Source organism: Panthera onca, chromosome Y, assembly GCF_046562875.1.
Source record: "Panthera onca isolate mPanOnc1 chromosome Y, mPanOnc1 haplotype 2, whole genome shotgun sequence".
NCBI lineage: Eukaryota > Metazoa > Chordata > Mammalia > Carnivora > Felidae > Panthera > Panthera onca.
The window spans coordinates 21060987-21086668 of NC_138358.1; the positions used below are offsets into that span (position 1 = coordinate 21060987).

At 51.9% G+C, this 25682-nt stretch overlaps 2 protein-coding genes across 2 annotated transcripts; one reads left to right on the top strand and one right to left on the bottom strand.

Annotated features, from left to right (window-relative positions):
* The first annotated feature begins 8717 nt into the window (after nt 1-8717).
* On the top strand, nt 8718-12654 carry LOC145715063 (testis-specific Y-encoded protein 3-like). The gene is made up of 7 exons (XM_081794644.1): nt 8718-9071; nt 9723-9941; nt 10634-10711; nt 10856-10967; nt 11060-11205; nt 11299-11482; nt 12644-12654. Exons 1-7 carry the CDS (start codon nt 8718-8720, stop codon nt 12652-12654), a joined length of 1104 nt encoding a protein of 367 aa, XP_081650770.1.
* A 47-nt stretch (nt 12655-12701) lies between these two features.
* LOC145715064 (uncharacterized) lies at nt 12702-15970 on the bottom strand. Its single transcript, XM_081794645.1, is given in 7 exon segments — nt 12702-12871; nt 13389-13473; nt 13567-13712; nt 13805-13916; nt 14061-14138; nt 14832-15136; nt 15139-15970. Coding segments are annotated over 7 exon segments (1587 nt in total). The 3' UTR covers nt 12702-12842.
* Nucleotides 15971-25682: the final 9712 nt, after the last annotated feature.

Here is a 25682-nt window from a genome sequence, read left to right on the forward strand (position 1 = left end):
GTGGTGATTGTTTGCTTTACCGAGATAGCTTCCCAGAAAATGGCAAGGACAAACTCTCCATTCCAGGGATGACGAACCAGGGAGATGCCATTTCCTGCCCCACCGATCATCAGTGACTGACCTCGGTGAGCTAAACAGTGCCAATAAGTGGCTACTAAAGCCACCTACACCAGGACTCACCCCTGTGCACCTCACAGGTGCATCTCTACTAAGGCATGAGATTAAGCTCAACATAACCACCGTCCCCCAGAACACCAGCACAAAACCCTCACTCAAAACAAGTGTACTGATTAAGAAGCGGAATCCTGCAAGAAGCCTGAAAGAAAGAACAGAAAGAAGAAGTAATGTCCAGGGATTTAATCAATGCAGGTATAAGATGTCTTCACCAGAATTGGAAACAACAATCAGGGTGCCTGGGTAGCTCAGTTAGTTGAATGTCTGACCCTTGATTTTGGATCAGATAATGATCCTAGGGTCATAGAATCAAGCCCTATGTTGAACTCCACACTAAGTATTGAGGCTGCTAAAGATTCATTCCCTCTATCTCTGCCCCTTCACCCAATTGTTCATGCTCTCTCTCAAATCATTGTTATCGTCGTCACCCTCCTCCTCCTCCTCCTCCTCCTCCTCCTCCTCCTCCTCCTCATCGTCATCATCATCCATCATCATCCAAGATTTTTAAAAATAAAACAAACAATCATAATGATACTTGCTATCCTAAAAAAGCATAAAACACACCAGAGAATCCTTGCTGCAGATGTACAAGAACTAAAGTCGAGGCAGGCTGAAATTTTAAAAGCTATAACTGAGATGCAAGCATGAATGGATGCCATGACAATGGGGATGGATGAAGCAGGGGAAGGAATCAGTGATATAAAAGATAAAAAGTATGGAAAATAATGAATCTTAAAAGAAGAGGGAAGGAAATAATTGAATCACAAATGTAGACTTAAGGAACTCAGTGACTCATTAAAGTAATATAATTTATTTCATTGGAGTCTGAGAAGTTGAGCAGAGAGAAAAAAGTGCAGAACACTTATTTCAGCAAATTATAGCCCAACACACCCCTGATCTGGGGAAAGTCATAGACATTGAAAGGCAAGAAGCTCACAGATCTCCCATTAAATTAAACCAAAGCGAGCCATCACCAAGATATATCGGAGTCAGATTTATAAACTATAGAGAAAAGGAAGGAATCCTGAAAGTAGGAAGAAAAAAAAAAACACAAAAAAACCAAGAAACAGACAAAGAAACAAACAAACAAGAAAACAAACAAAAAAAACACCTAAACCTACAAAGGAAGACAAATCAAATTCACAGCAAATCTGTCCACAGAAAGTTAGTAGGCCATACATGAGCTGCAGGATATATTCAACTGCTAAATGGGAAAACTATTCAACTAAAAATACTCTATTCATAATGGAAGCACTGATAAGAGATAAGGAGTCCCCCTAATAAAAACTAAATGAAGGTGTGACCGCTAAACCAGACCTGCAGGAAATATTAAAGGAAACTCTTTGAGTGAGGAAGCAAAGAACACAAACAACAAAGTCTAGAAAGGAACAGAGAAAACCTCCAGAAATGACAAGTTTACAGGTAATTACAATGGCAGTAAAGTCATATCTACTGATAATCTGACTATAAATGCACTACTAAATGCTCCAAACAAAAGAACCAAAGTAACAGAATGGATTAAACAATAAGAACTATCCATATTCCGGTTACCAGAGACTCATTTTATATGTAAAGCCACATGCAGGTTGAAAGTGATGAGATAGAGAACAATCTATCAAGTTAATGCACCTCAAAAGAAATCTAGGGTAGACATACTTATATTGGACAAACTAGACTTTAAACCAAAGACTATAAGAAGAGGTGAAGTTGGGAAGCATATCATAATTAAAGGGTCTAACTGTCAAGAATATCTAACGATTGCTGTGTCTCTGACATCTTTCTTCCTTCTTTAGGAAAGCCTGGCTTGCTAGATAGTTTCCTCTTCTGACCGGCTTTGCTGCATCCCAGAGGTTTTGAGTTGTGGTGCTATCATTTTCATTGACTTCCGTATACGTTTCAATTTCCTCTTTAAACCGTTGGTTAGCCCACTCATTCTTTATGAGGATGTTCTTCATTCTCCAAGTATTTGTTCCCTTTCAGAATTGTTTCTTGTGGTGGATTTCGAGTTTCGTAGTGTTGTGGTCTGAAAATATGCACGGTATGATCTCGACCTTTTTGTACGTACTTAGGGCTGATTTGTGTCCCAGTATATGATCTATCCTGGAGAACGTTCCATGTGCACTGGAGAAGAAAGTATATTCTGCTGCTTTGGGTTGAAATATTCTGAATATATCTGTTAAGCACATCTGGTCCAATGTGTCATTCAAAGACATCGTTTCCTTGTTGATTTTTTCATTAGATGATCTACCTGTCCATTACTGTGAATGGGGTGTTGAAGTCTCCTCCTATTATGGTATCACTACCGATGAGTTAAAATGTTTGAGATTAATTGATTTATATATTTGGGTGCTCTCACATTTGGCACATAAATGTTTACAAGTGCGAGGTCTTCTTGGAGGGTAGACCCCTTGATTATGATATAAGCCTCTTCTGCATCTCTTGATGCAGTCTTTATTTTAATGTCTAGATTGTCTGACAGAAGTATGGCTACACTGGCTTTCTTTTGTTGACCGTTAGTATGTCGGATGGATCTCCATCCCCTTATTTTCACTCTGAAGGTGTCTTTACATGTAAACTGGGTCTCTTGTAAACAGCATATTGATGGATCTTGTTCTCTTATCCATTCTGTTAACCTATGTCTTTTGATTGGAGCATTGAGTCCATTGACATTTAGAGCGAGAACTGAAAGATATGAGTTTACTGCCATTATGTTGTTTGTAGAGTCGGAGTTTCTGGTGGTTATATGATTATGAATATATTGAATATATATTCATATTCATCATGTCTCCCCTCAGAGTGTCCCCCTAAAAATTGCATGCAGGACTGTTTTAGTGGCCACAAACTCCTTTAATTTTTGTTTGTCTGGGGACTTTTTCTCTCTCCTTCTATTTTGAATGACAGCCTTGCTAGATAAAGAATTCTTGGCTGCGTATTTCTCCTATTCAGCACTTTCAGTATGTCCTACCACTCCTTTGATGCCTGCCAAGTATCTGTGCATAGGTTTCCTGCAAACGTGGTCTGTCTTCCCTTGTAGTTTAGGGACTTGTTTCCCTTGCTGCCTTCATGATTCTCTTCTTGCCTGAGTATTTTGTGAATTTGACTGTGATATACCTTGCTGAGGGTTGTTTTTGTTGAATCCCATGGGGGGTCCTCTGTGATTCCTGGTTTTTGATGTCCGTGTCTTTCCCCAGGTTACCAAAGTTTTCTGCTACGATTTGCTCACATAACCCTTCTACCCCTATTTGTCTCCCTTCCTCTTCTGGTACCCCTAGGATTCAGATCTGGTTCCTTTGGCATGAGTCACTGATTTCTCTAATTCTTCAGTCGTGCTCTTTTCCTTAAGCTCCCTCGATTTTCCTGCTTCCATATTCTCCATAAGTTTGGCCTCTATATTGCTGATTCTCTGTTCTGTCTCATCCATCCTTGACGCCGCGGCATCCAGCCGTCACTGCAGCTCAGTTATATCATTTTTCATTTCATTCTGGCCAGTTTTTACTTCATTTTTTCTCTGCACAAAGGGACTCTAAACTCCTTTGGACTCCAGCTAGTATTCTTACAATCGTGATTCTAAATTCTGCGTCAGACACCTTGCTTGCATCTGTGTCGGTTAAATCTCTGGCTGTCGTTTCTTCATGCCCTTTCTTTTCAGCTGAATTCCTTCCTTTTGTCATTTTGAGGGGAGAAGAGGAATTCATGAGGTAGAAAAACTTAAATGAAAAAAATTCAAATTAAATATTAATATTAAAAAATTAAGCACGTGAATAGAAAAAGTAGAAAAATGATGCTAGAGTCTAGGCATGTTTTGTCTGGGTGTTGAAAATGGTTTGATACAGTTGAGGAAAAAAACAGGGGGAGGAAAAATAAGAAAAAAATAATAAAAATTTTAAGATGAGAAATCGTTTGAGAATTTGAAAAAAAAAATACACTGAAGTAGACTAAAATGAGATGATGGGAGTAAAACAGATTTTGTGAAATATACACAAAAATATACACAAAATATACACAAAAAATACAGAATAAAGTAGAAAAAGTTAAAGAAAATTAGTAAAAATTAAAAAATATGTATCTTTTGTCTTTCTGTATTCAAGAAAAAGAAAAGAAACGAATTAGAGAAAAAAGATTTAAACTAAGGAAAAAAAGGAAATAGTTTGAAAATCTGAAAAAGGGAATACACTGTAGTACACTAAAATACATTATGGAAGTAAATAGAATTTGGAAAAAATTACATAAAGCAAAACATATAGCAAAAAGTGAAAAAATTATTTTAAAGGAAAGTGAAAGTGAAAATGAAAATTTTCACCTTCTGCAATCAAGAACAAGAAAAGAAACGAAAAAGAGAAAAAAGAAAACAAAGAAAAATGGAAAACGTTTGAAACATTGAAAAGGTGAATAAACTGAAGTACACTAAAATACAATATTGGGAGTAAAATAGAATTTGAAAAAAAGTACGCAAAAGTACAAAACAGTAATATAAATTAAAGAAAACATATTTAATGAGAATTGAAAATAAAAATGAGTTTTCTCTCTTGCTGTATTCAAAAAACAGCGTAAAAGAGAAAAGGAAAAAAGGAATGAAAGAAAGAGAGGAAATTGAATCGATGGACCTGCTAACAGATTGAAGTAGGACTGAAATTATTTCTCTTTCTCCTAGAAGTCAGTCTATGTACCGCTTTATAGTCCATAAACTAAGCCGGGTGTGAGACTTGTGCTGCTGAGAGCGAAGGTGGCCCAGCTAGGCGGGGCTCCGTGTAACCGCTCTGTTGTCCACTAGATGGCGCTGCCAGCCCACTGGGGTGGATTGTTGCCACTCTCCTTGGTGCATATGCACATGCCCAAGAGCGGTGAAAATGGCGCCGTCCAGCTACCCAGTCTGTTCTCCTGGATCAGCAATCACACACCCGTCCTCTGTCTTCAGCTTCTGTCCACTGCGCGCTTTTGCATTCTCCGTGACCAGGCCCCAGGGAGTACCTCTCTCCTGAGTTGCGTCTCAGATGCGCTGGTTTTCCGGGCCCCTTACTTCTGAAGGACTGCGGCTTTGACCCGTCCCGTCCCTCTGCAGAAGGGTCTCACCGAGCAATGGCCGAATGAGCAATGGCTGAACGTAGGCTGCACCTAGGAACGCTTGCTGGGCCCTGCTGCTGCCAGTGCTCCGACACTATGGACCAATGCCAGCCCGCCCCACAAAAAGTTTGCAAGTCAGTGTAACCGCAGCATTTCAGGGATTATGGAAAACCACAACACACATCTGGCACCAGACTTCACGACACTTAACGACCTTGTTCCAGCACCAGCAAATGGGGTGTGCATGGACCAGGTGGCTTCAACAGTCCCTACCAAATGTCTTTCCAGCAGTGGAACCACCTTTTTCTGAGTGGCCTGAGAACCTCCTACACGACCCTGTTCCTGAGAATTAGCCCTTCCCACCACAGCACTGCCAGGCATAGAACTGCGGATTTGCAGACTTTGCGCACCCCGTTTACAGTCTGAATGGAATTTAAACCCTCCTATTTCTCCTTTCTCCCATTTCAGTTTAGTCCGTGCGGCCACGTCCAATTTTCCACATTCTCTCCACCTGCTTTGGGGATGGGTGGGTTCCCTGTATGCTCTGCCCCCGCTTCCACCTGCCCAGTCTCCTTCGCCTCTCCGCGCACAAAAGCACCTCCCTTCCCATGCCTCCTCGCTCTCCAAGTTCACTTCTGCATGCCACGTACCTGCTGAATTCGGTGGTTCAGGATATGCAGATTGCTGTGCTAATCCTCCAGTCAGTTTCCTGGGTGGGTAGGATGGTTTAGTGTTGGTCTGGCTGTATTTCATGCACGCGAGACACTTAAGAAGCTTCCATGCTGTCTGCCATCATCTTGGCTCCTCCCCAAAGGGGTGAGATCTGTAGTACCCGTTCTCCAACATCAGCTATCCCACAGGACAGACCTGGTCGGTGACAAACCTGAAAAGGACATGTAGCAAAAAGGGAGGCCACCCTGGAGGGGGAGGCAGAGAAGTGGCTCCGGACCTGGGAGGGGAGGCAGGGGCTCAATTGCCGGAGCCACGCCCACTGCCCTCCTGCTGATTGCTCCTGAACAGCAGCCCACTGCTCACCTAGGCAGAGCTCCTTCACCCCAAGGACACATGGTCACAAAGTTCACTGCCTCTGCCTCTGCCTCTGCCCCACCTGCACGTCAGCCAGGGCCACTGCAGTGTCCGAAGGGCCACAGGGCCGTGGGCATGCTTCCCAAATGCTAGTGGGCTCCGGAAGGAGGCAGCAGGCATGTAAAAGCCTTGGGCCTGGACACTCCACCTGAGGGCCTAGTCTGGAGCCTCATGCCTCAAGTTCCCTTTCCTTGTGCTCTGTGTCCCTAGCCTGAGATTGGGCTAGGGCCCCAAACCGCATGAGTCATGGTCCGCAAAACACTGACATTCCTGACAATACCAGGCCTCCATTCTGCTGGAAGAGGGCGTTCAAGGGTCCAGGAATCACAGCAACACCCCTTCTCTCAGTCCCAGATACTGACGCTCATTCATAAATGAACACACACACACACACACACACACACACACACACACGTACAAACACGTACAAACACACTTCCTCCCTGTGGCTATCTCCAGTTGTGACTTACTCTCCTTCCTCTGCCTCCTTCGGTATCCCTCTGGTCTCTGTCTGTCTCTTTGTCTCTGTGATAGTTTTCTTTTCAGAACGCTTCCTCCCACCCCACCTCCGTCTCTCTTTCTCTTTCTCTGTCCAGTCCTTGTACCGTATGAGTTCATCTGGGCTCCCGTGTGCCGTGCATGTCCATATGGACATAGTAGGCTGCTGACGGCACAGGGCTTCGGGGGAACACGCAAAGAAACACACAAGTAACAGGGGTGAGAGCACATCCAGACCTCCCAAGCCGTGACTGCCTCCAGGCAGCCCACACAAGCTGGGTATACATGTGAACCGTGAAAGGTCAGTCCCTTGGCCCTTGCCCTGTAGGTTGCAGCCAGCTGGGAGGTACTGAAACCCAAGACACTCCCCAGGGTTGAGAGGGGCTGAGGTGAGCGCAGGGGTCGATAGGCTGGGAACCTAGTCGTGGCTGGTGTTTCTCCACCTGCCACATTCCAGTTTTGTCGGTACTGGAAGGTTGGTATCAGTTGTGGCTGTCTTTCCTTGGCGTCTCAGTGCAAGCTTCCTTGACCCAATGGAGATACTGAATCTGCCCTAGTTTTCAGCCAGCTTTGGCCGCCAGCACAAATGCATGTGTTGTGTGAGGGGGGAAAGCAAGTGTGAGTCGTGGGAAGGAGCTAGCCTCGCGAGCGGGATGTGACAGAGGGCACGTGTGAGTGCAGAGGTCCACTAGAGTGTCTGTGAGTGTATCGTGGCTGGCGCCTTTGAGTACTTTTGCGTGAGACCCGGCGTTTGCGCTGGCAGCGTGTGCGTGTCTGTGTCCACGTGCCGCGTGGCCGTGCATCTTTGTGCCTGAGTGAGTGTGCGTAGGCCGTTGGGGAGCAAAGGAAAGAGACTGGGGGCTTTCCTGATTTGGTGCGTACCGGGGTGGTTCAAGTGCCAAAGTTCAGAGAGTGCCATCCCTTTGCTCCTGGGATCGCGCATGATAGGCAGCCTCCCCTAGGGTGGTGTCCTCTCCATGTCACACACCTCTTGTCACCGAGTGACAAGAGTTTTCCCTAGCGGGAACAGTGTGCCCTAGCGGGTGCACTGCTAGCCTGCTGTCATGACATACATGTCTTCTTGGAGTAGGGATGGACGTAGGGCGTATGCAAAGGAGGCAGACCAGATGCAAACCAGGGTGCAGACAGCGGGCGCACAGCTGAAATGCGTTTCACGGACAGCTACGCTGACCCGCTCAGTGGATTTGCCAGACTATGGGCACGATGACCAAAGGTGGGGGTGTAAACGTGAAAAGCGTGGAGGTCCCCCTTTTCCCGTGTGTGTAGATAGCCTCGTGCCCAGGCCGTACGGGACGCCGAGGGGGGGGGGGGGGAATGTGAAAGTCCCCTTTTCATTGACAGAGGCCAAACAGGGCACGCAGAGGGCTAAGTTGGAGGCCCCTGGAGGCGCCGCACTACCGAAGCCCGGGGCTCACTGTGTGCCGTTACACGCTCGCAGCAGATTCCCACCGCCCTGAAAGGTGGGGCCGCCGACGCCACGCCCACTGCCGTCCTCATGATTGGTCCTGGAGCCAGGCTGGGAGTCTGGGCGTGGTTTGCAACGCCCTCAGCTTCAGAGCCGCATGCGCACTTCTCTCACCACAAAGGCCTCTGCGGCAGCATCACCACAGCGACAGCCACCGCCGTGGCTTCCTGGGTACAGCGCCTGTGCGCATGCGCCCCCTGGGCCCTTGGTCCACGGCAGAAGGCGGGAGGGCGTTGTCAGCCATTGTCGTCAGGGCTCCACTGACTGGGTCTGGTGAGGGAGGCCCGTGCTTTCACCTCCTGCCGCTTCGTTTGAATCTGCCCCACCTGCGGTCCTGGGCCAGCTCCACATGGCGAAGGATGTAGTGTCTGGAAAATGTGGCAGTGCCCCGTAAACTGCGGTCGCGTTCGTCATGGAAGGCGGTAGTCAAGAGACCCGGGCTCGAGGGCATACAGTATTCCTGGACGCGACTGAGGCGCCACACGACGATGGTGTCGGGGCCAGAATGCCCCGAAGTGCACAAGAATATCCGGTCCGACGTGAGACAGAGGTGTCCGGCCGAAGGGAGGATTTGAAGCTGCTGGTGGACAACATAATATCGGTGGCGGAGCTGTTGGGCCTGGTGGAGGAGGGAGTTGAGGCGGCGGCCACAGAAATACACGTTCTTGCAGATGAGAAGGATGACCAGAGGAAGCATGAGGAAGACGAGGGACAGGCGGGGGAGCAGGATAATTATGTAGAGGAGGGACAGGAGGAGGAAGAGGAGGTGGAGGATAAGGACCAAGAAGAGGGGGAGGAGGAGGAGCGGGAGGAGGACGAGGAGGAATGGGAGGAGGAGGAGGAGGAATGGGAGGAGGACGACGACGAGGATGAGGATGAGGATGAGGAAGATGATTTTCAAGAGGAGGAGGAGTGGGAGGAGGATGACGATGAGGATGAGGATGAGGATGTGGAAGATGATTTTCATGAGGAGGAGGAGGACGAGGAGGAGCAGGATCATAAGAGAAGTAGGAGGAGGAGAAGTAGGAGGAGGAACAGGAACAGAAGGATTAGGAGTAAGAGGAGAAGGAGGGGGAAGAAGGTCAAAAGCCGACGATCAGGGGGAGGAGGAGCAGGGGCAGGAGCAGCAGCAGGAGGAGCAGGAGGCCTTACAAAAGGAGCAGAAAGAGAAGGGGGAGGATCAGGAGCAGAGAGATTAGGAGGAGGATGGGGAAGAGTTAAGGGAAGTTGCGGAGCAGGAAGCGGGGGAGCAGGGGCAACAGGATTTACAAGAAGAGCTGCAGGAGGAAGAGGCAAAGCTGGGAAAGGAGGAGAAGGAAGAGATGGAGCTGGGGCACGAAGAGCAGGAGCTGAGGAGCAGGAGAAGGAGGAACCAAAGTGGAAGGAGCAAGGTGGCTGGTGCCTGGGGAACGCACAGGAGCTACACGTGAAGCAGGAGGAAGAGACGCAGATGAGTGCAAGCCTACATCCTTTCCTGTCCTTGCTCGAGGCTCTTCAGACGGAGGTGCAGCCCTTGAATACACATGCCAGCCGGGAGGACTCTCAACTCAAACCCAGCATATGGCAGAGGCGGCAGCGTCATCTACAGCAGAGAGGTGCCCTTATCCAGGGCATCCGTGGTTTCTGGGCCAAGGCTGTATCCTTCCTGCTGCTGGTGGAGGGTCCAGAGGGGGCTGGGCTTGCGCAAGAGGAAGGAAAGGGCGGTGACATTTAGAGGAACCCAGGACAGGGACTGGAGCTAAGCCGCGCTCCAGTGGCCGGGAACGTGCAAACGTGATCCCATCCGGTGGTCCTGGCTCTGCAATGAGTGTGGGAGGAGGGCAGTGCCGGGGTGGGGGAGGCATGTGTGCTTTACGTCGCACCTGGCACGGAAACAGCGCTGGGAGAGTGGGGCGTGGCGGTGGAGGTCCAGGCCAGGTCGGGGAAATGACCGAGGGCTTCCTCCCACACAAAGCCGCGTGGGGGCACGTTTCTGGGTCCCGCTAGGCATCTTGCTGCGGGGAAGGCGATGTGAATGCCCACTGGTCGGCGCGAGACCGGATGTGTGCTGTCTGGCTGTGTGGAAGTAAGCGTCCTCAGTGTCCTCACGAGCACACAAAGCTAGGCGTGGTTGCGGGCGTCTGGGCATGCACAGCCTCCTGTGCGTGTCTAGCAGAGCCCTGCGCGATCCTGAGACCCCGTGGGCCTGGACGCAGCCTGTGGGGAGGGCTTGAGACCCTGGGGGAGGACGCCAGTCCCGGGGGGAGGACGCCTGGATGCTGTCCACACTGGTTCTCTGGTTCGAGCTCTCTCACGCCCAGCACCTGAAGGCTCTTTGACCTGCGGCAGTTTGTGAACCACCCTCAGATGTCAGCCCTGAGTAGTAAGCCCGATGAAAGCATGCTTCGCCACATGACCAATTTGAAGGTCGGCCTGGGAGTGGGAGGTGGTGTGGGTGGCTGGCTGTGTGGGGAGGGGAGGTGGTGGGGAGAAGTGATGTGTTCCTTCCTCAGGGGAGGGCGGGTCTCCTGGAACAAGATTTCACATTTCTGCCCCACTGTACCACGGCAGGTGGAGGAACACAAGTTTCCCAGGGAATGCCGGAAGATCCTGCTGTTTTTTGGCAAGAACTCCTACTTCCAGAATGAAGTCGTTACGAAGGAGTATGTCCTAGGCCTTGATGGTAAGTGTCCACTGACTGCATGGGCGGCAGTGGGTGGAGGGTTGAATGTGATAAGTTCTCTGGCGCCTTCTCACATACGCATCTTCCTGCAGGGTATAGGGCGTCTCATTCCAGTCCCATCCAGTGGCACCCAAGGTACAGACAGGAGGCCTACAGACGCAGGCATGACAACAGCAGCCTCAACTTCTTCAACTGGTTCTCTGACCACAGCTTTGCCGGCTCTAGCAGGATTGCTGAGGTGGGGCCCTGTAACAAGGAAGGGAGGTGATTTTCATGGGTTCCCCCACTGCGTGGGATAGCTACCTGAGGCCTGGCCTGTCTCCCCTACCAGATAATCATAGAGGATCTTTGGCCCAACCCCCTGCCGTATTTCAAGATGAAGGAGGCCCCAGGAGAGAGAACTGAGAGGGAAAGAGGTGAGCAGCCAAGGGTGTGGGCACGGAAATGTGTGCCGTGGGGTCCAGGGCACAATTCTCTTCTGCATGGAGGCACCGAGAATGACAGCGGCCCAGGAGGTGACCCCAAGTCAAAAGGGCATCAGCCTGAGACAGGGAGTCTTAAGAAGTAACGTGTCCAAGAGGCTTTGCCCCTTTGGGGAGCCTGAAGGTGGGAAGGGGGCTAGACAAAAAGAATGAGCAAAGCGGGACAACCAAAGCTGGCTCATCACATAGCACGGTGACAACTGTCATTCCCGGACCTTGAACCCCACCCTCAGGCCTCCTACCACCATCCCACATGTTGTCTGGCTTCTGGATCCCCTTGTCAGCTTTGGCACAGCTTTGGCACAGCACCCTGTCTTGCTGTCTTGCAACTGACTGCTCCCCGAACCTGGCCAGCTGGCCTGACCTGCCCTGGAACCACTTCGCCCCCAGGCCGCATGCGCACACTCTTCACTGCCTCTGTCTCGGCCCCTCCTCCACAGCAGCCACAGCCAATGCGGAGTCCTCAAATCCCAGAGCCTGTGCGCCTGCGCTCAACTTTGGCGGGCTGCGGCGGGAGGCTTCAGGGAGCTCATGGTCTTGCGGCCAAGGCTCCCCCCACCTGCTGCCGTTTCCTGTCCTTGTCCTGAGGCTGCCCTAGCTACACTGGGGCCGGGGCCGAGCGTCATGGCCAGCGTGTCGCGGTCCGGACAAAGCGGAGATTCCCGCCGACCCTGGGCCCTGATCGTCCCGGATGCGAAAGGTGGAGAGTCCCGGCCCCGCGGGAATGCAGGGGCGCTGGAGGGCGTGGGCTGGCCGCAGTCCCCAGGTTCAGGGGCGGCAAGCACCCATCCTGTGCAGGAACCCCAGGCCGGGTGTGAGATACAGGTGGCAAGCCCAGCGGAGGAATTGGTGCTGATATTGGATGACGGAATGGTGGCGGCTGAGGTGGTGATCGGGGAGGAGGAAGAGGACGGCGAGGCGACCAAGGATGAGGTGGCTGGAGAGGAGAATTCTGAGGAAGCCAAGCCAGAAGCAGAGGACATGCACGAGGAGGAGGAGGTGGAAGTTGAGAGACAGCAGCAGGAGGAGATTCAGGAGCAAGAGGAGAAGCGCCAGGCAGATGCAGAGGCGGAGGAGGGGCCCCAGCTCTCCCAGCCGCTGCAGCAGCAAGAGCCAGCGCTGCGTCCTGCCTCAGCCCAGGACCCGCTGGCAGCGCTGGAGCGTCTTCAGCATGTGTACATGGACACGCCCCAGAGCGTACCTGAGAGGAAGACACACACAAACACTTCATGCTGTTTATCTCCCATTCTATATTTCTTCAAATGTATTGGACCCCCGCCCTGTGCCACGTGTCACCACCACCCTTGTCCTTATTTCGTGGCCAGGAGAATCTTGTGGACCATCGTGAGCATCGGAAGGGTTTCCACTGGGGTCGATGAAGTGCGACGCTCCTTCATACTCTTCTCAAGATCGTGCATATCCCTGGGATATATGGGTACACACAGACAGACAGACAGACAGACAGAAACACACACACACACACACATACACACAGGACAGGTGAGAGTCTTATCTTGGCCCTGAGTAAGGTTGCTTGAATGTTTCCAAACGGAAAGTAGGATGGGAAGGTGTGATAAGCTGTGCCAAAGCTGACAAGGGGATCCAGAAGCCAGACAACATGTGGAATGGTGGTAGGAGGCCTGAGGGTGGGGTTCAAGGTCCGGGAATGACAGTTGTCACCATGCTATCTGATGAGCCAGCTTTGGTTGTCCCGCTTTGCTCATTCTTTTTGTCTAGCCCCCTTCCCACCTTCAGGCTCCCCAAAGGGGCAAAGCCTCTGGGACACGTTACTTCTTAAGACTCCCTGTCTCAGGCTGATGCCCTTTTGACCTGGGGTCACCTCCTGTGCCGCTGTGATTCTCGGTGCCTCCATGCAGAAGAGAATTGTGCCCTGGACCCCACGGCACACATTTCCGTGCCCACACCCTTGGCTGCTCACCTCTTTCCCTCTCAGTTCTCTCTCCTGGGGCCTCCTTCATCTTGAAATACGGCAGGGGGTTGGGCCAAAGATCCTCTATGATTATCTGGTAGGGGAGACAGGCCAGGCCTCAGGTAGCTATCCCACGCAGTGGGGGAATCCATGAAAATCACCTCCCTTCCTTGTTACAGGGCCCCACCTCAGCAATCCTGCTAGAGCCGGCAAAGCTGTGGTCAGAGAACCAGTTGAAGAAGTTGAGGCTGCTGTTGTCATGCCTGCGTCTGTAGGCCTCCTGTCTGTACCTTGGGTACCACTGGATGGGACTGGAATGAGACGCCCTATACCCTGCAGGAAGACGCGTATGTGAGAAGGCGCCAGAGAACTTATCACATTCAACCCTCCACCCACTGCCGTCCATGCAGTCAGTGGACACTTACCATCAAGGCCTAGGACATACTCCTTCGTAACGACTTCATTCTGGAAGTAGGAGTTCTTGCCAAAAAACAGCAGGATCTTCCGGCATTCCCTGGGAAACTTGTGTTCCTCCACCTGCCGTGGTACAGTGGGGCAGAAATGTGAAATCTTGTTCCAGGAGACCTGCCCTCCCCTGAGGAAGGAACACATCACTTCTCCCCACCACCTCCCCTCCCCACACAGCCAGCCACCCACACCACCTCCCACTCCCAGGCCGACCTTCAAATTGGTCATGTGGCGAAGCATGCTTTCATCGGGCTTACTACTCAGGGCTGACATCTGAGGGTGGTTCACAAACTGCCGCAGGTCAAAGAGCCTTCAGGTGCTGGGCGTGAGAGAGCTCGAACCAGAGAACCAGTGTGGACAGCATCCAGGCGTCCTCCCCCCCCGGGACTGGCGTCCTCCCCCAGGGTCTCAAGCCCTCCCCACAGGCTGCGTCCAGGCCCACGGGGTCTCAGGATCGCGCAGGGCTCTGCTAGACACGCACAGGAGGCTGTGCATGCCCAGACGCCCGCAACCACGCCTAGCTTTGTGTGCTCGTGAGGACACTGAGGACGCTTACTTCCACACAGCCAGACAGCACACATCCGGTCTCGCGCCGACCAGTGGGCATTCACATCGCCTTCCCCGCAGCAAGATGCTTAGCGGGACCCAGAAACGTGCCCCCACGCGGCTTTGTGTGGGAAGAAGCCCTCTGTCATTTCCCCGACCTGGCCTGACCTCCACCGCCACTCCCCACTCTCCCAGCGCTGTTTCCGTGCCAGGTGCGACTTAAAGCACACATGCCTCCCCCACCCCGGCACTGCCCTCCTCCCACACTCATTGCAGAGCCAGGACCACCGGATGGGATCACGTTTGCACGTTCCCGGCCACTGGAGCGTGGCGTAGCTCCAGTCCCTGTCCTGGGTTCCTCTAAATGTCACCTCCCTTTCCTTCCTCTTGCGCAAGCCCAGCCCCCTCTGGACCCTCCACCAGCAGCAGGAAGGATACAGCCTTGGCCCAGAAACCACGGATGCCCTGGATAAGGGCACCTCTCTGCTGCAGATGTCGCTGCCGCCTCTGCCACATCCTGAGTTTGAGTCGAGCGTGCTCCCGGCTGGCTTGTTTATTCACCGGCTGTAGCTCTATCTGAAGGGCCTCCAGAGCCTCCAGAGCCTCCAGTGGGGAAGGGCAAGGACGGAGGCCTGACTCTACCTGCTCCTTCTTATCCTACTTCACCTGCAGCTCCTGGGCTTCTTCCACCCATCGGCCTTCCTGCTCACTCGGCTTCTGTTCCTCCTCCTCCCGCTTCTCCTGTCCTTCTTGCCCTCCACCTCCTCCTCGCCCTGCTGCTGCTCCTCCAGCGCTTCCTTCTCCTGCTCCTCTTCCTCCTCGGCTTGCAATTCTGCTCTCCCTTTAATGGCTCGCACGCCTTCCCTTCCTCCTCCTGCTCCTCCTCCTGGTCCCCTTCCCCTGCCACTGCCGCCGCCAATGCCTCCACCGCCACCGCCGCGGCCGGCGCCTTGGCCGCCGCCGCGCCTGCTTGTATACCCTGCTGCTCCTGCTCCTCCCCTTTCATTTCCGCCAACTCCTCCTCCTTCCGCTCTTCCTCCTTCTGCTTGGGCTTCTGCTGCTCCTCCTCCTTCTAATCTTTTACTCCTGCTGCCTCTCCCCCTCTTCCTCCTCCTCCTCCTCCTCCTTCTGCTCTTCTGGTCCTGCTGCTCCCCCTCGCCCTTCAGGTCCTCCTCCTCGTGAACTTGGGCCTTCTCCTTCCCCGGCTCCTGCTCCTCGTCCTCCTCCCCCTTCTTCCTCTGCTCATGCCCCTCTTCCCCAGGCGCGTCCTCTTCCGCGGCCGCCACCTCAACCTCCTCCTCCGCCAGGCCCCACAGCGCCTCCACCGCCACTATGTCATGCACCAGCGGCACCGATATCTCGCTGGGGCCGCCCACCTGCCTCTCGGGTCGGGCCTGGCCTTCCTGCACAGGCTGTTCGCTTGTGGCCTGCAAGCCTTCGGCCTGCGGCACCTCTGGCCCTGCCGGAGACCGAGTGTCCCCACGGGCCCTCGTCTCTCGACCGCCCCGTTCCCGGTCGAAGGCGGCATGGGGCCTCCGGGCATCCCCAGTGTTTCGGAAACACGAGTCGCGCAACATGCGGCCCCGGCCCGAGACACCAACTGTGGCTCCTACCGACGACGAAGCGGGAGGTGAAAGCACGGCGCCCCTCCCCAGACCCAGTGAGCGGAGCCCTGAGGGCAATGGCTGGCAACTCGCTCCCCCTTCCTCCCAGAGCCCAAAGGTCGAGGGGGCGCATGCGCATGCGCATGCGCATGGTGCTGTACCCAGGATGCCTCGGCGGTGGCTATCGCTATGCCGATGCTGCCTCGGAGGCCTTTGTGGGGAGAGGTGTGCGCCTGCGGCTTTGAGGCTGAGGGAGCTCCAAGCCACGCCCAGGCCGCTTCACTGCCTTCAGGACCAATCATAGGGACGGTGGCGTGCGTGGCTTCGGCGGTCCCGCCCCTAGGTCACCCGGAAACTGGGGCGCGTCTGTTGCATAGGCAGGAAGGCTCTGGGCCCCGTGCAGTGCAACTCCTCCGGGGGGCTTGCAGCCGGCCCTCTGTGCGCTCTGGGTGCCCTGTTTGGCTTCTGGCCATGCGAAAGCGACCTTTGCATTCCACGCTGCGCTGGGCACGCGGCTATCTACACACACGGGTAAAGGGGGACCTCCCCGCTTTGCCCATTTACACCGCCACCTTTGTTCATTGTGCCCCTAGTCCGACAAATCCACTCAGCGGATCACCTTGGCTGTCCGGCAGACGCATGTCAGCTGTGCGCCTGCTGTCTGTGCACCCCGGTTTTCCATCTGCTCAGCCTCCTTTGCATACTCTCTACGTCCATCCTTGCTCCCAGAAGACATGTATGTCATGACAGCAGTCTAGCAGTGCACCGGCTAGGGAAGGTCGGTGACCAGAGGTGTGTGACGTGGAGAGGACGCCACACTAGGGGAGGCTGCGTATCATGCGCGCCGCTCTTGCCGTTTGTCCCCGTTGCCTGGAAAGTGACACTGGCAAGCACACACCCCCCTCTCGTGATGGGCTGCCCATTGCTCCCGTGTGTGGCAGTGCACAGGAAAGACCCGTGACCGTGGGCCCTGGGATTCCTGGAGCTTGTGTCTGTCCCACAGACAGCGGTCCCCTTCCTCCCACAATGCTTGGCCATCTTCTCACAGGGACCCTCCCCAGGCCTTCGTTGGCCGTATGTCTGTTCATCCTGGTCCCATTTCCTTTACCACTCACTTAGGCGGCAGGCTGCCATGAGCGTGGGCGCTGGCTCAAAACACTGTCCCCCTGTGCCACAGGCAGCATGATTTCAAGGGTCTCCGAGAGGTATCGGGGGGTTGGGGGATGCAGTGTTGGGACCCAAGTGAGGGACACGCCCCAGGGTCTACATGAAGCCACATGACCACTTTGGGGAAGCAATAAGCTGCAGACGGTGTGCAGTGAGGGCGATGATGTGGTCTCCCTCCCTGTCAGGGCAGTGGTGATGTGGACTCCCTGCCGGTCTATGTCAGACAGCATAAGCTACACACACACACACCACACAGAGCCACTGCAGGATTGGAGGCTCGAGATGCATTGCCTGGCCAGGCACCACACTCATGCATTGCCTTTTCCCTTTGGTGGAATGCAGTGTTCCCCTACCTCTTTATGGGACCAGGAGGCTGCCAGGCAGGCGGGGGATTCTAGGATTTCCAAATTCGTGTGCCGGGCCCTCTGGCCAACATGTTGCTTCCGTGACACAGAAGAGGTTCCTCCAGACTCGCTGGGCTATGTCAGGATACGAACGGGGTACAGCAATGCTCCAGGGTGGCTGTGATATATGAGGCAGCACACCACCGCTTCAGGTGACAGCAATGCATAGAAACGCAGGTGGATGGGGGGAGGCTGAACAGGTGGCAGGGGGCTGAGAGGGGGTGGCCAGTGTGACCGACAGAGAGGCAAACTCTTACCCAGAAAGGGAGAGGAACAGGTCCAGTGGTGAGCCCTCAAGCTGCCCTCAGCAGAGGACGTAGCGGGTGGGCAAGACAGGAAAGCAGGCCCAGACCCTGGTGCACCTGACCTATGCAACTCACTCCCTCCAGAGAAATGGGGCCTGTCAAACTCCCACGCATCGCCGGGAGACCCCGTGGCAGGAACGTGGGAACAAATCTGGGTCCCAGGTGCAGGGACTGTCTGGGACAAGCAGGCAATGCCTTTCAGTTTGAACAACACCTACCACAGTATTGGGGTCCAGGGGCCGGGCCCCAACTTCGCAAGGGACTCTAGACCAGCCAGGCCTGTCTCTGCAGGGTCATCCAGGAGGATGTTCACCGAGACACATACCCTGGCTGGGACCACAAGGCCTTGCGATGATCCCCTAGGCCGCTCCAGGAGCAGGGCCAGACTTACTCATGCTCTCTGCTGCCTCCCTCCACTAACGCCCACTTCCTTGCAGGGAACTTTGGTCCTCCTCCACTGCGCCATGGGTGGCCCAACCCCAACTTGCCCCTGGCCAAGGCAACACAGAACGAGCGGACCCAGGCAAAGTCCGGGCTTTCCTCCCGTCATGAAAGGTGATCAGCTAGCTCCGTGTCGATCCCAGGCGCGAAGGGATTGCACTCGCTGCACTTTGGCACTGGAGCCCCCCCTTACTCACCAAGTCAGGAAAGCCCCCAGTCTCTTTCCTTCGCTTGCCAACGGCCTACACACACTCACTCGGGCACAAAGATGCACGGCCACGCGGCACGTGGACACAGACACGTGCACGCTGCCAGCACAAACGCTAGGTCTCAGGCAAAAGTACTCACAGGCGCCAGCCACAATACATTCACAGACACACTCTAGTGGACCTGTGCACTCACTCATGCCCTCTGCCACATCCCACTCACGAGGCTAGCTCCTCCTCACGACTCACACTTGCTTTCCCCCCTCACACAGCACGTGCATTTGTCCTGGGGCCCAACCTGGCTGAAAACTAGGGCAGATTCAGGACCTCCATTGGGTCACGGAAGCTTGCATTGAGATGCCAAGGAAAGAGAGCCACAAATGATACCAACCTTCCAGTACCAATGGCACCGGAACATGGCATGTGGAGAAACACCAGCTATGACTAGGTTCCCTGCCTCCTCGGCTCCTGCCCTTTCTTCAGACCCTCTCAACACTGGGCAGTCCCTTGGGTTTCAGTACCTCCCAGCTGGCTGCAACCTACAGGGCAAGGGCCAAGGGACTGACCTTTCTCAGTTCACATGTATACCCAGCTTGTGTGGGCTGCCTGGAGGCAGTCACGGCTTAGGAGGTCTGGATGTGCTCTGACCCCTGGTACTTGTGCGTTCCTTTGTGTGTTCCCCTGCAGCCCTGTGCCATCAGCAGCCTACTACGTCCCTATGGACACGCACAGCTCACGGAAACCCAGATGCACTGATACTGTGCAAGGACAGCACAGAGACAGAGAAAGAGAGATGGAGGTGCGGGAGGGAGGAAGCGTTCCCTCAAGAAAATGATCACAGGGACTCAGAGACAGACAGAGGCCAGAGGGACATGGAAGGAGGCCGAAGAAGGAGAGTAAGTCACCACTAGAGACAGCCACAGAGGGGGAGTGTGTGTGTGTGCCCGTGCGTGTGCGTGTGAGTGCGTATGAACGAGTGAAATTGTCTGGGACTGAGACAGGGGTGTTGCCACGATTCCTGGACTCTCGAACGCCCTCTTCCAGCAGAATGGAGGCCCGGTATTGTCAGGAATCTCAGCGTTTTCCGGAACAGGACTCCCTTGCTTTGGGGCCCTCGCCCATCCTCAGGCTAGGGCCATAGAGCAGAAGGAGTGGGAACTTGAGGCATGAGGCTCCAGACTAGGCCCAGCAGGTGGAGTGTCAAGGCCCAAGGTTTTTAAATGCCTGCCGCCTCCTTCTGGAGCCCACCAGCATTTGGGAAGCACGCCCACGGCCCCGTGGCCCTTCGGACACTGAAGTGGCTGTGGCTGTGGCTGTGGCTGTGGCTGCGGTGGAGGTGGGGGAGAGGCAGAGGCAGAGGCAGTGAACTTTTTGACCATGGGTCCTTGGGGTGAAGGCGCTCCAGGCCAGACCCAGACAGTTGGCTGCTGTTCAGGAACAATCAGCTGGAGGGCAGTGGGCGTGGCTCCAGCATTTGAGCCCCTGCCTCCCCTCCCAGGTCTGGAGCAGGTTCTCTGCCTCCCCCTCCAGGGTGACCTCCCTGTTTGGTACATGCCCTTTTCCGCTTTGTCACTGACCGCAACTTTCCTGTGGGATGTCTCATATCGGAGAACTGGTGCTACAGATCTCACCTCTTTGGGGAGGAGCCCGGATGGCAGACAGCATGGAAGCTTCTTAAGTGTCTCGCGTGCATGAGATACAGCCAGACCAACACTAAACCATCCTACCCACCCAGGAAGCTGACTGGAGGATTAGCACAGCAATCTGCATATCCTGAACCACCGAATTCAGCAGGTACGTGGCATGCAGAAGTGAACTTGGAGAGCGAGGAGGCATGGGAAGGGAGGTGCTTTTGTGCGCGGAGAGGCGAAGGAGACTGGGCAGGTGGAAATTTTACTAACTTTCTTTAATACTCTTCTACATTATTCTTTCCTTTTGTGTCTATATTCACAGATTCTATTTTACTCCCATCTTCTCCTTTTAGTCTACTTCAGTGTATTGATTTTTCAAATTCTCACAACATTTCCCTTTTTAATATTTTTTATTAGTATTTTCTAAATTTTTCTCCACTCCCACGTTTTTTCCTCTCCTGTGTCAAAACCACTTTCAACACCCACGTGAAACATGCCTAGAATCTAGCATCATTCATTCCATTATTCACATGTGTGTTTTTAAGTTTTTACTTTTAACATTTTATAATTTGAATATTTCATTGAATTTTCTACCTCATGAGTTCCTTTTCTCCATTCAAAATGACAAAGGGAAGGAATTCACCCAGAAAGAAAGAGCCTGAAGAAACGAGAGCCAGGGATTCAACCAACACAGACACAAGCAAGATGTCTGAAGCAGCATTTAGAAGCACGATTATGAGAATACTAGCTGCAGTCCAATGTAGATTAGAGTCCCTTTGTGCAGAGACAAAATGCAGTAAAAACTGGCCAGAATGAAATTAAAAATGATATAACTGAGCTGCAATGACGGATGGATGCAGCGGTGTCAAGGATGGATGAGACAGAACAGAGAATCAGCGATTCAGAGGACCAACTTATGGAGACTATGGAAGCAGCAAAATCGAGGGAGATTAAGGAAAAGAGCACGATTGAAGAATTGGAGAAATCAGTGACTCATGCAGAACGAAAAACAACATCAGAATCATAGGGGTCCCGAAGAGGAAGAGAGAGAAAAAGGGGTAGAAAGGTTATGTGAGCAAATCATAGTGGGAAATTTTGCTAACCTGGGGAAAGACACACCATCAAAATCCGGGAAGCACCGAGGACCCCATCAGATTCAACAAAAACTGACCCTCAGCAAGGCATATCATATTCAAACTCACAAAGTACTCAGGCAAAGAGAATCATGAAGGCAGCAAGGGAAACAAGTCCCTAAACTACAAGAGAAGACAGATCAGGTTTGCAGCAGACCTATCCAGAGAAACTTGGCAGGCCTGAAAGGAGTGGTAGGATACGTTCAAAGTGCTGAATTAGAAACATCCACAGTGAAGAATTCTTTATCCAGCAAGGCTGTCATTCAAAATAGAAACAGAGGAAAAAGGTTCCCAGATACACAAAATTTAAAGGAGTTTGTGACCGCTAAATCACACCTGCACGCAATTTTAAGGGGGGACACTCAGAGGGAAATTGATATCTATCTATCTATCTATCTATCTATCTATCTATCTATCTTTATAATTATATTTATATATACAAATAGATATAGAATTATATATATAGATGTATATAGACATATACATATCGATATAGATATAGATATATAGATACAGTTAATACAATACATATACATATACATATACATATACATATACATATACATATACATATACATACACATACACATACACATACACATATAGATGGAGATGGAGACGTAGATATAGATATAAAGATATATAGATATGTTTTCCTCCAACTCTTCAAACAAGATAATGGCCATAAAATCGTGTCTTTCAGTACTACTTTAAACGTCAGTGGACTGAATGCTCCAATCAAAAAACATAGGGGAACAGAATGGATGAGAAAACAAGTTCCATCGATATGCTGTTTACCAGAGACCCACTTTAGATGTGAAAACAACTTCAGAGTGAAAAGAAGGGGATGGAGAATCATCTGTCATGCTACCCGTCAACAAAACAAAGCCAAAGTAGCCATACTTCTATCAGACAATCTAGACTTTAATTTAAGACTGTGTCAAGTGATACACAAGGGCATGATGTCATAATTCAGGGGTCTATCCACCAAGAAGACCTAGCAAATGGATACATTTATGTGGCGTATTTGAGAGCAACCAAATATACAAACCAATTAAACGCAAACATAAGGAACCTCATTCTTAGTAATGCCATCATAGGAGGAGACTTCTATGCACTCACTCACTGCAATAGACAGATCATGTAAACGAAAAATCAACAAGCAAACGGGGGCTTTGAATGACACACTGGACAAGATGGGCTTCACAGATATGTTCAGAACATTTCATAATAAAGCAGCAGAATATACATTCTTCTCCGGTGCTCATGGAATATTCTCCTCTATAGATCATATGCTGGGGAAAACAGTCATCCCTAAGGAAGTTCAAAGAGATCGAGGTCACACCGTGCATATTTTCAGACCACAACACTAAGAGACTCGAAATCAACTACAAGAAACAATTTGGAAAGGTAACAAATACTGGGAGACTGAAGAACATCCTACTAAAGATTGAATGGGCTAAGCAAGGGTTGAAAGAGAATATAAAAAGTATACGGAAGTCAATGAAAATGTATATGGAAGTCAGTGATAACACCACAACCCAAAACCTCTGGGACGCACCAGGGTCGGTTATAAGAGGACCTATCTAGCAAGTCAGGTCTTCCTAAAGAAGAAAGAAAGATCTCAGAGACACAACCTCACCTTACGCCTTAAGAGGCTGTAAAAAGAACACCATACGAAACCCAAAACATTCAGGAGACAGAAAATAACAATGATTAACGGAAATTAATGCTATTGAAACCAAAAACCAAACAAAACAAAAACAAAAACAACCTCAAACAAACAAACAAACAAAGAAACAAACCAAAATAGGAGAACAGATCAATGAGCCCAGAAGCTGCTTCTTTGAAGGAATTAACAAAATTGATAAGCCAGTCATCAGTTTGATGAAAAAGAAAAAGGAAAGGGCCCAAATAAAGAAACGCAAGAATGAAAGAGGAGACATCACAACCAACACAGCAGAAAGGCAAACAATAAGAAGAGAATATTAGGAGCAATTATTTGCCAATACAATGGGCAATCTGGAAGAAATGGACAAATTCCTAGAAACATATACACTACCAAAGCTGAAAGAGGAAGAAAAGGAAAATTTGAACAGACCCATCACCAGTAAAGAAATCAAATTAGTAATCCAAAACCTGCCGAAGGAAGAAGACTGCAGGGCCAGATGGCTTTCCAGGGGAGTGCCAGCAAACATTTAAGGAAGAGTTAACACTTATTCTCTTGAAGCTGTTCTCACAATAGAAATGGAAGGAAAACTTCCAAGCTCTTTCTATGAAGCCAGCGTTACCTTGATTCCAAAACCGGAAAGAGACCCCACTGAAAAGGAGAACTATAGGCCAATTTCCCTGATGCACATGGATGCAAAACTCCTCAACAAGATATTAGACCCTCGGATCCAACAATACATGAAAATGTTATTCACCACGACCCAGTGGGATTTGTACCTGGGACGCAGGGCTGGTTCAACATCTGCAAAACAATTAACGGGATTCCTCACATCAATAAAAGAAAGGACGAGAACCACAGGATCCTCTCAATCGATGCAGACAGAGTGATGGACAAAATACAGCATCCTTTCCTGGTAAAACCCCTCAAGAAAGTAGGGATAGAAGGAGCACACATCGAGATCATAAAGCCATGTATGAACGACCCAACGTGAATATCATCTCAAGGAGCAAAAGCTCTCAGCTCAAGTCACGAACGAGACAGGAATGTCCACCGCCTCCACTGTTATTCAACACAGTATTGGAAGTCTTAGCCTCGGGCCTCTTCATCCTTCTGCTCCCCCTCTGCAGCTACTGCTCTTCCAGCCCTGGCTCTACCTTTCCTCCTCCTCCTCTTCTTCCCTCTGCTCACGTCCTCCTCAATTTCCTCCCCAGCTACTACTGCTCTTCGACTCGTGCTCCTCCTCTTGCTCGTCCTGGACTTCCTCCTCCTCCACTTCTTCCCTCGCCTGCACCCGATCATTCACTCGTCTTCCTCCTCCTGTAACTCCTCCCAGTCCTCTTCCTCCATCTGATCCTCCTCGTCCTTCACCTCTTCCTCCTCCTCCAACTCTTCCTCCTAGGACTCTTCCTCCTTCTCCAGGTCCTCTCCTGCTACCGCCCTTCCTGCCCTACCTCTGACCTTTCACCTCTTCTTCCCTCTGCTCTCGTCCTAGTCGACTCCGTCCTCCAGCTGCTCCTGCTCCTCTGGCCCGTAATCCGCCTCTTCCTGGTGCTGGACATCATCCTCTTCCATTTGTCCTTCTCCTGCACCCAGTCATTCACTGCTCCTTCTCCTCCTCCTCTTCTTCTAACCCCACCCAATCCTCTTCCTCCAACTCCTCCTGCTCCTCCTCTCCCTCCACCTCTTCCTCCTCGGGCTCTTCCTCCTTCTGCTCCTACACTTCTACTCATGCTCTGGAACCCTGGCTCTATCTTTTCTCCCCACCCTCTTCCCTCTGCTCTCGTCCTCCTCAACATCCTCCCCCAGCTGCTCCTGCTCCTTTGGCTCGTGCTCCTCCTCATCCTGGACATCCTCCTCCTCCACTTGTTCCCTCTCCTGCACCCAATCATTCACCCTTCTCTTCCAGCTCTAACTCCTCCCAATCCTCTTCCTCCAACTCCTCCTCATCCTCCTACTCCTCCTCGTCCTCTTCCTCCTCCAATGCTTCCTCTGGACATCCTTCTATTCTCCACGCACATCTTTGTCCCTTAAGACTACCACAATCTCCTCTAAGGACGGGAGCAATAGATCTCGCACTGCCCCCAAGTCATCCGCAATGAGCACCGGACCCTGCGGATGGGCTCTCACAAGCCTTTGTGTCCCTGCAAAAGGAGCCTGGCAACCTCCCAGGCCTCCCGGGGAGACTCGGTAGTGGGACCCTGGGAGCAGCGACGGGATCCCCGGTGCAGCGACACCCAAGGGATGGTCATATCGTGCTCTGTCTTTTCAACAACACCTACAGCAGTATCGGACCTAGAGGCCGGGACCCAACGGGCCTCACACGCGACCCCTGACCAGCCAGCCTTGTGTCGGCAGCGCCATCCAGGAGGAAGCTCACCGACACATATGCCAGGCCTGGGACCCCAAGGCTCTTCGATCACCCCCTAGGCGGATAAAGTCAGGCCTAGGTTACTGCATGGGACCTGATGCATCCGTACAGTCGTCCCCAGTTCCTTGTAGGACAGGTCGGACATCCTCCACTGGGCCATGGGGTCTCCATGCTGTCAGCTGGCAGCAGCCAACACATGACCAGCGGTACTGGGACACCGTCAAGCCTTTCCTCTCATGCTGGACGGTGGCCGCGTGTTTACCGAAAGCCCTATATGGGGGCAACGGGCTGCGGGGAAGGCAGGTAGGTGGGTGGCCAAGCACAGACGAGACCACCCGCTGTGCTCCCGCAGGGTCAC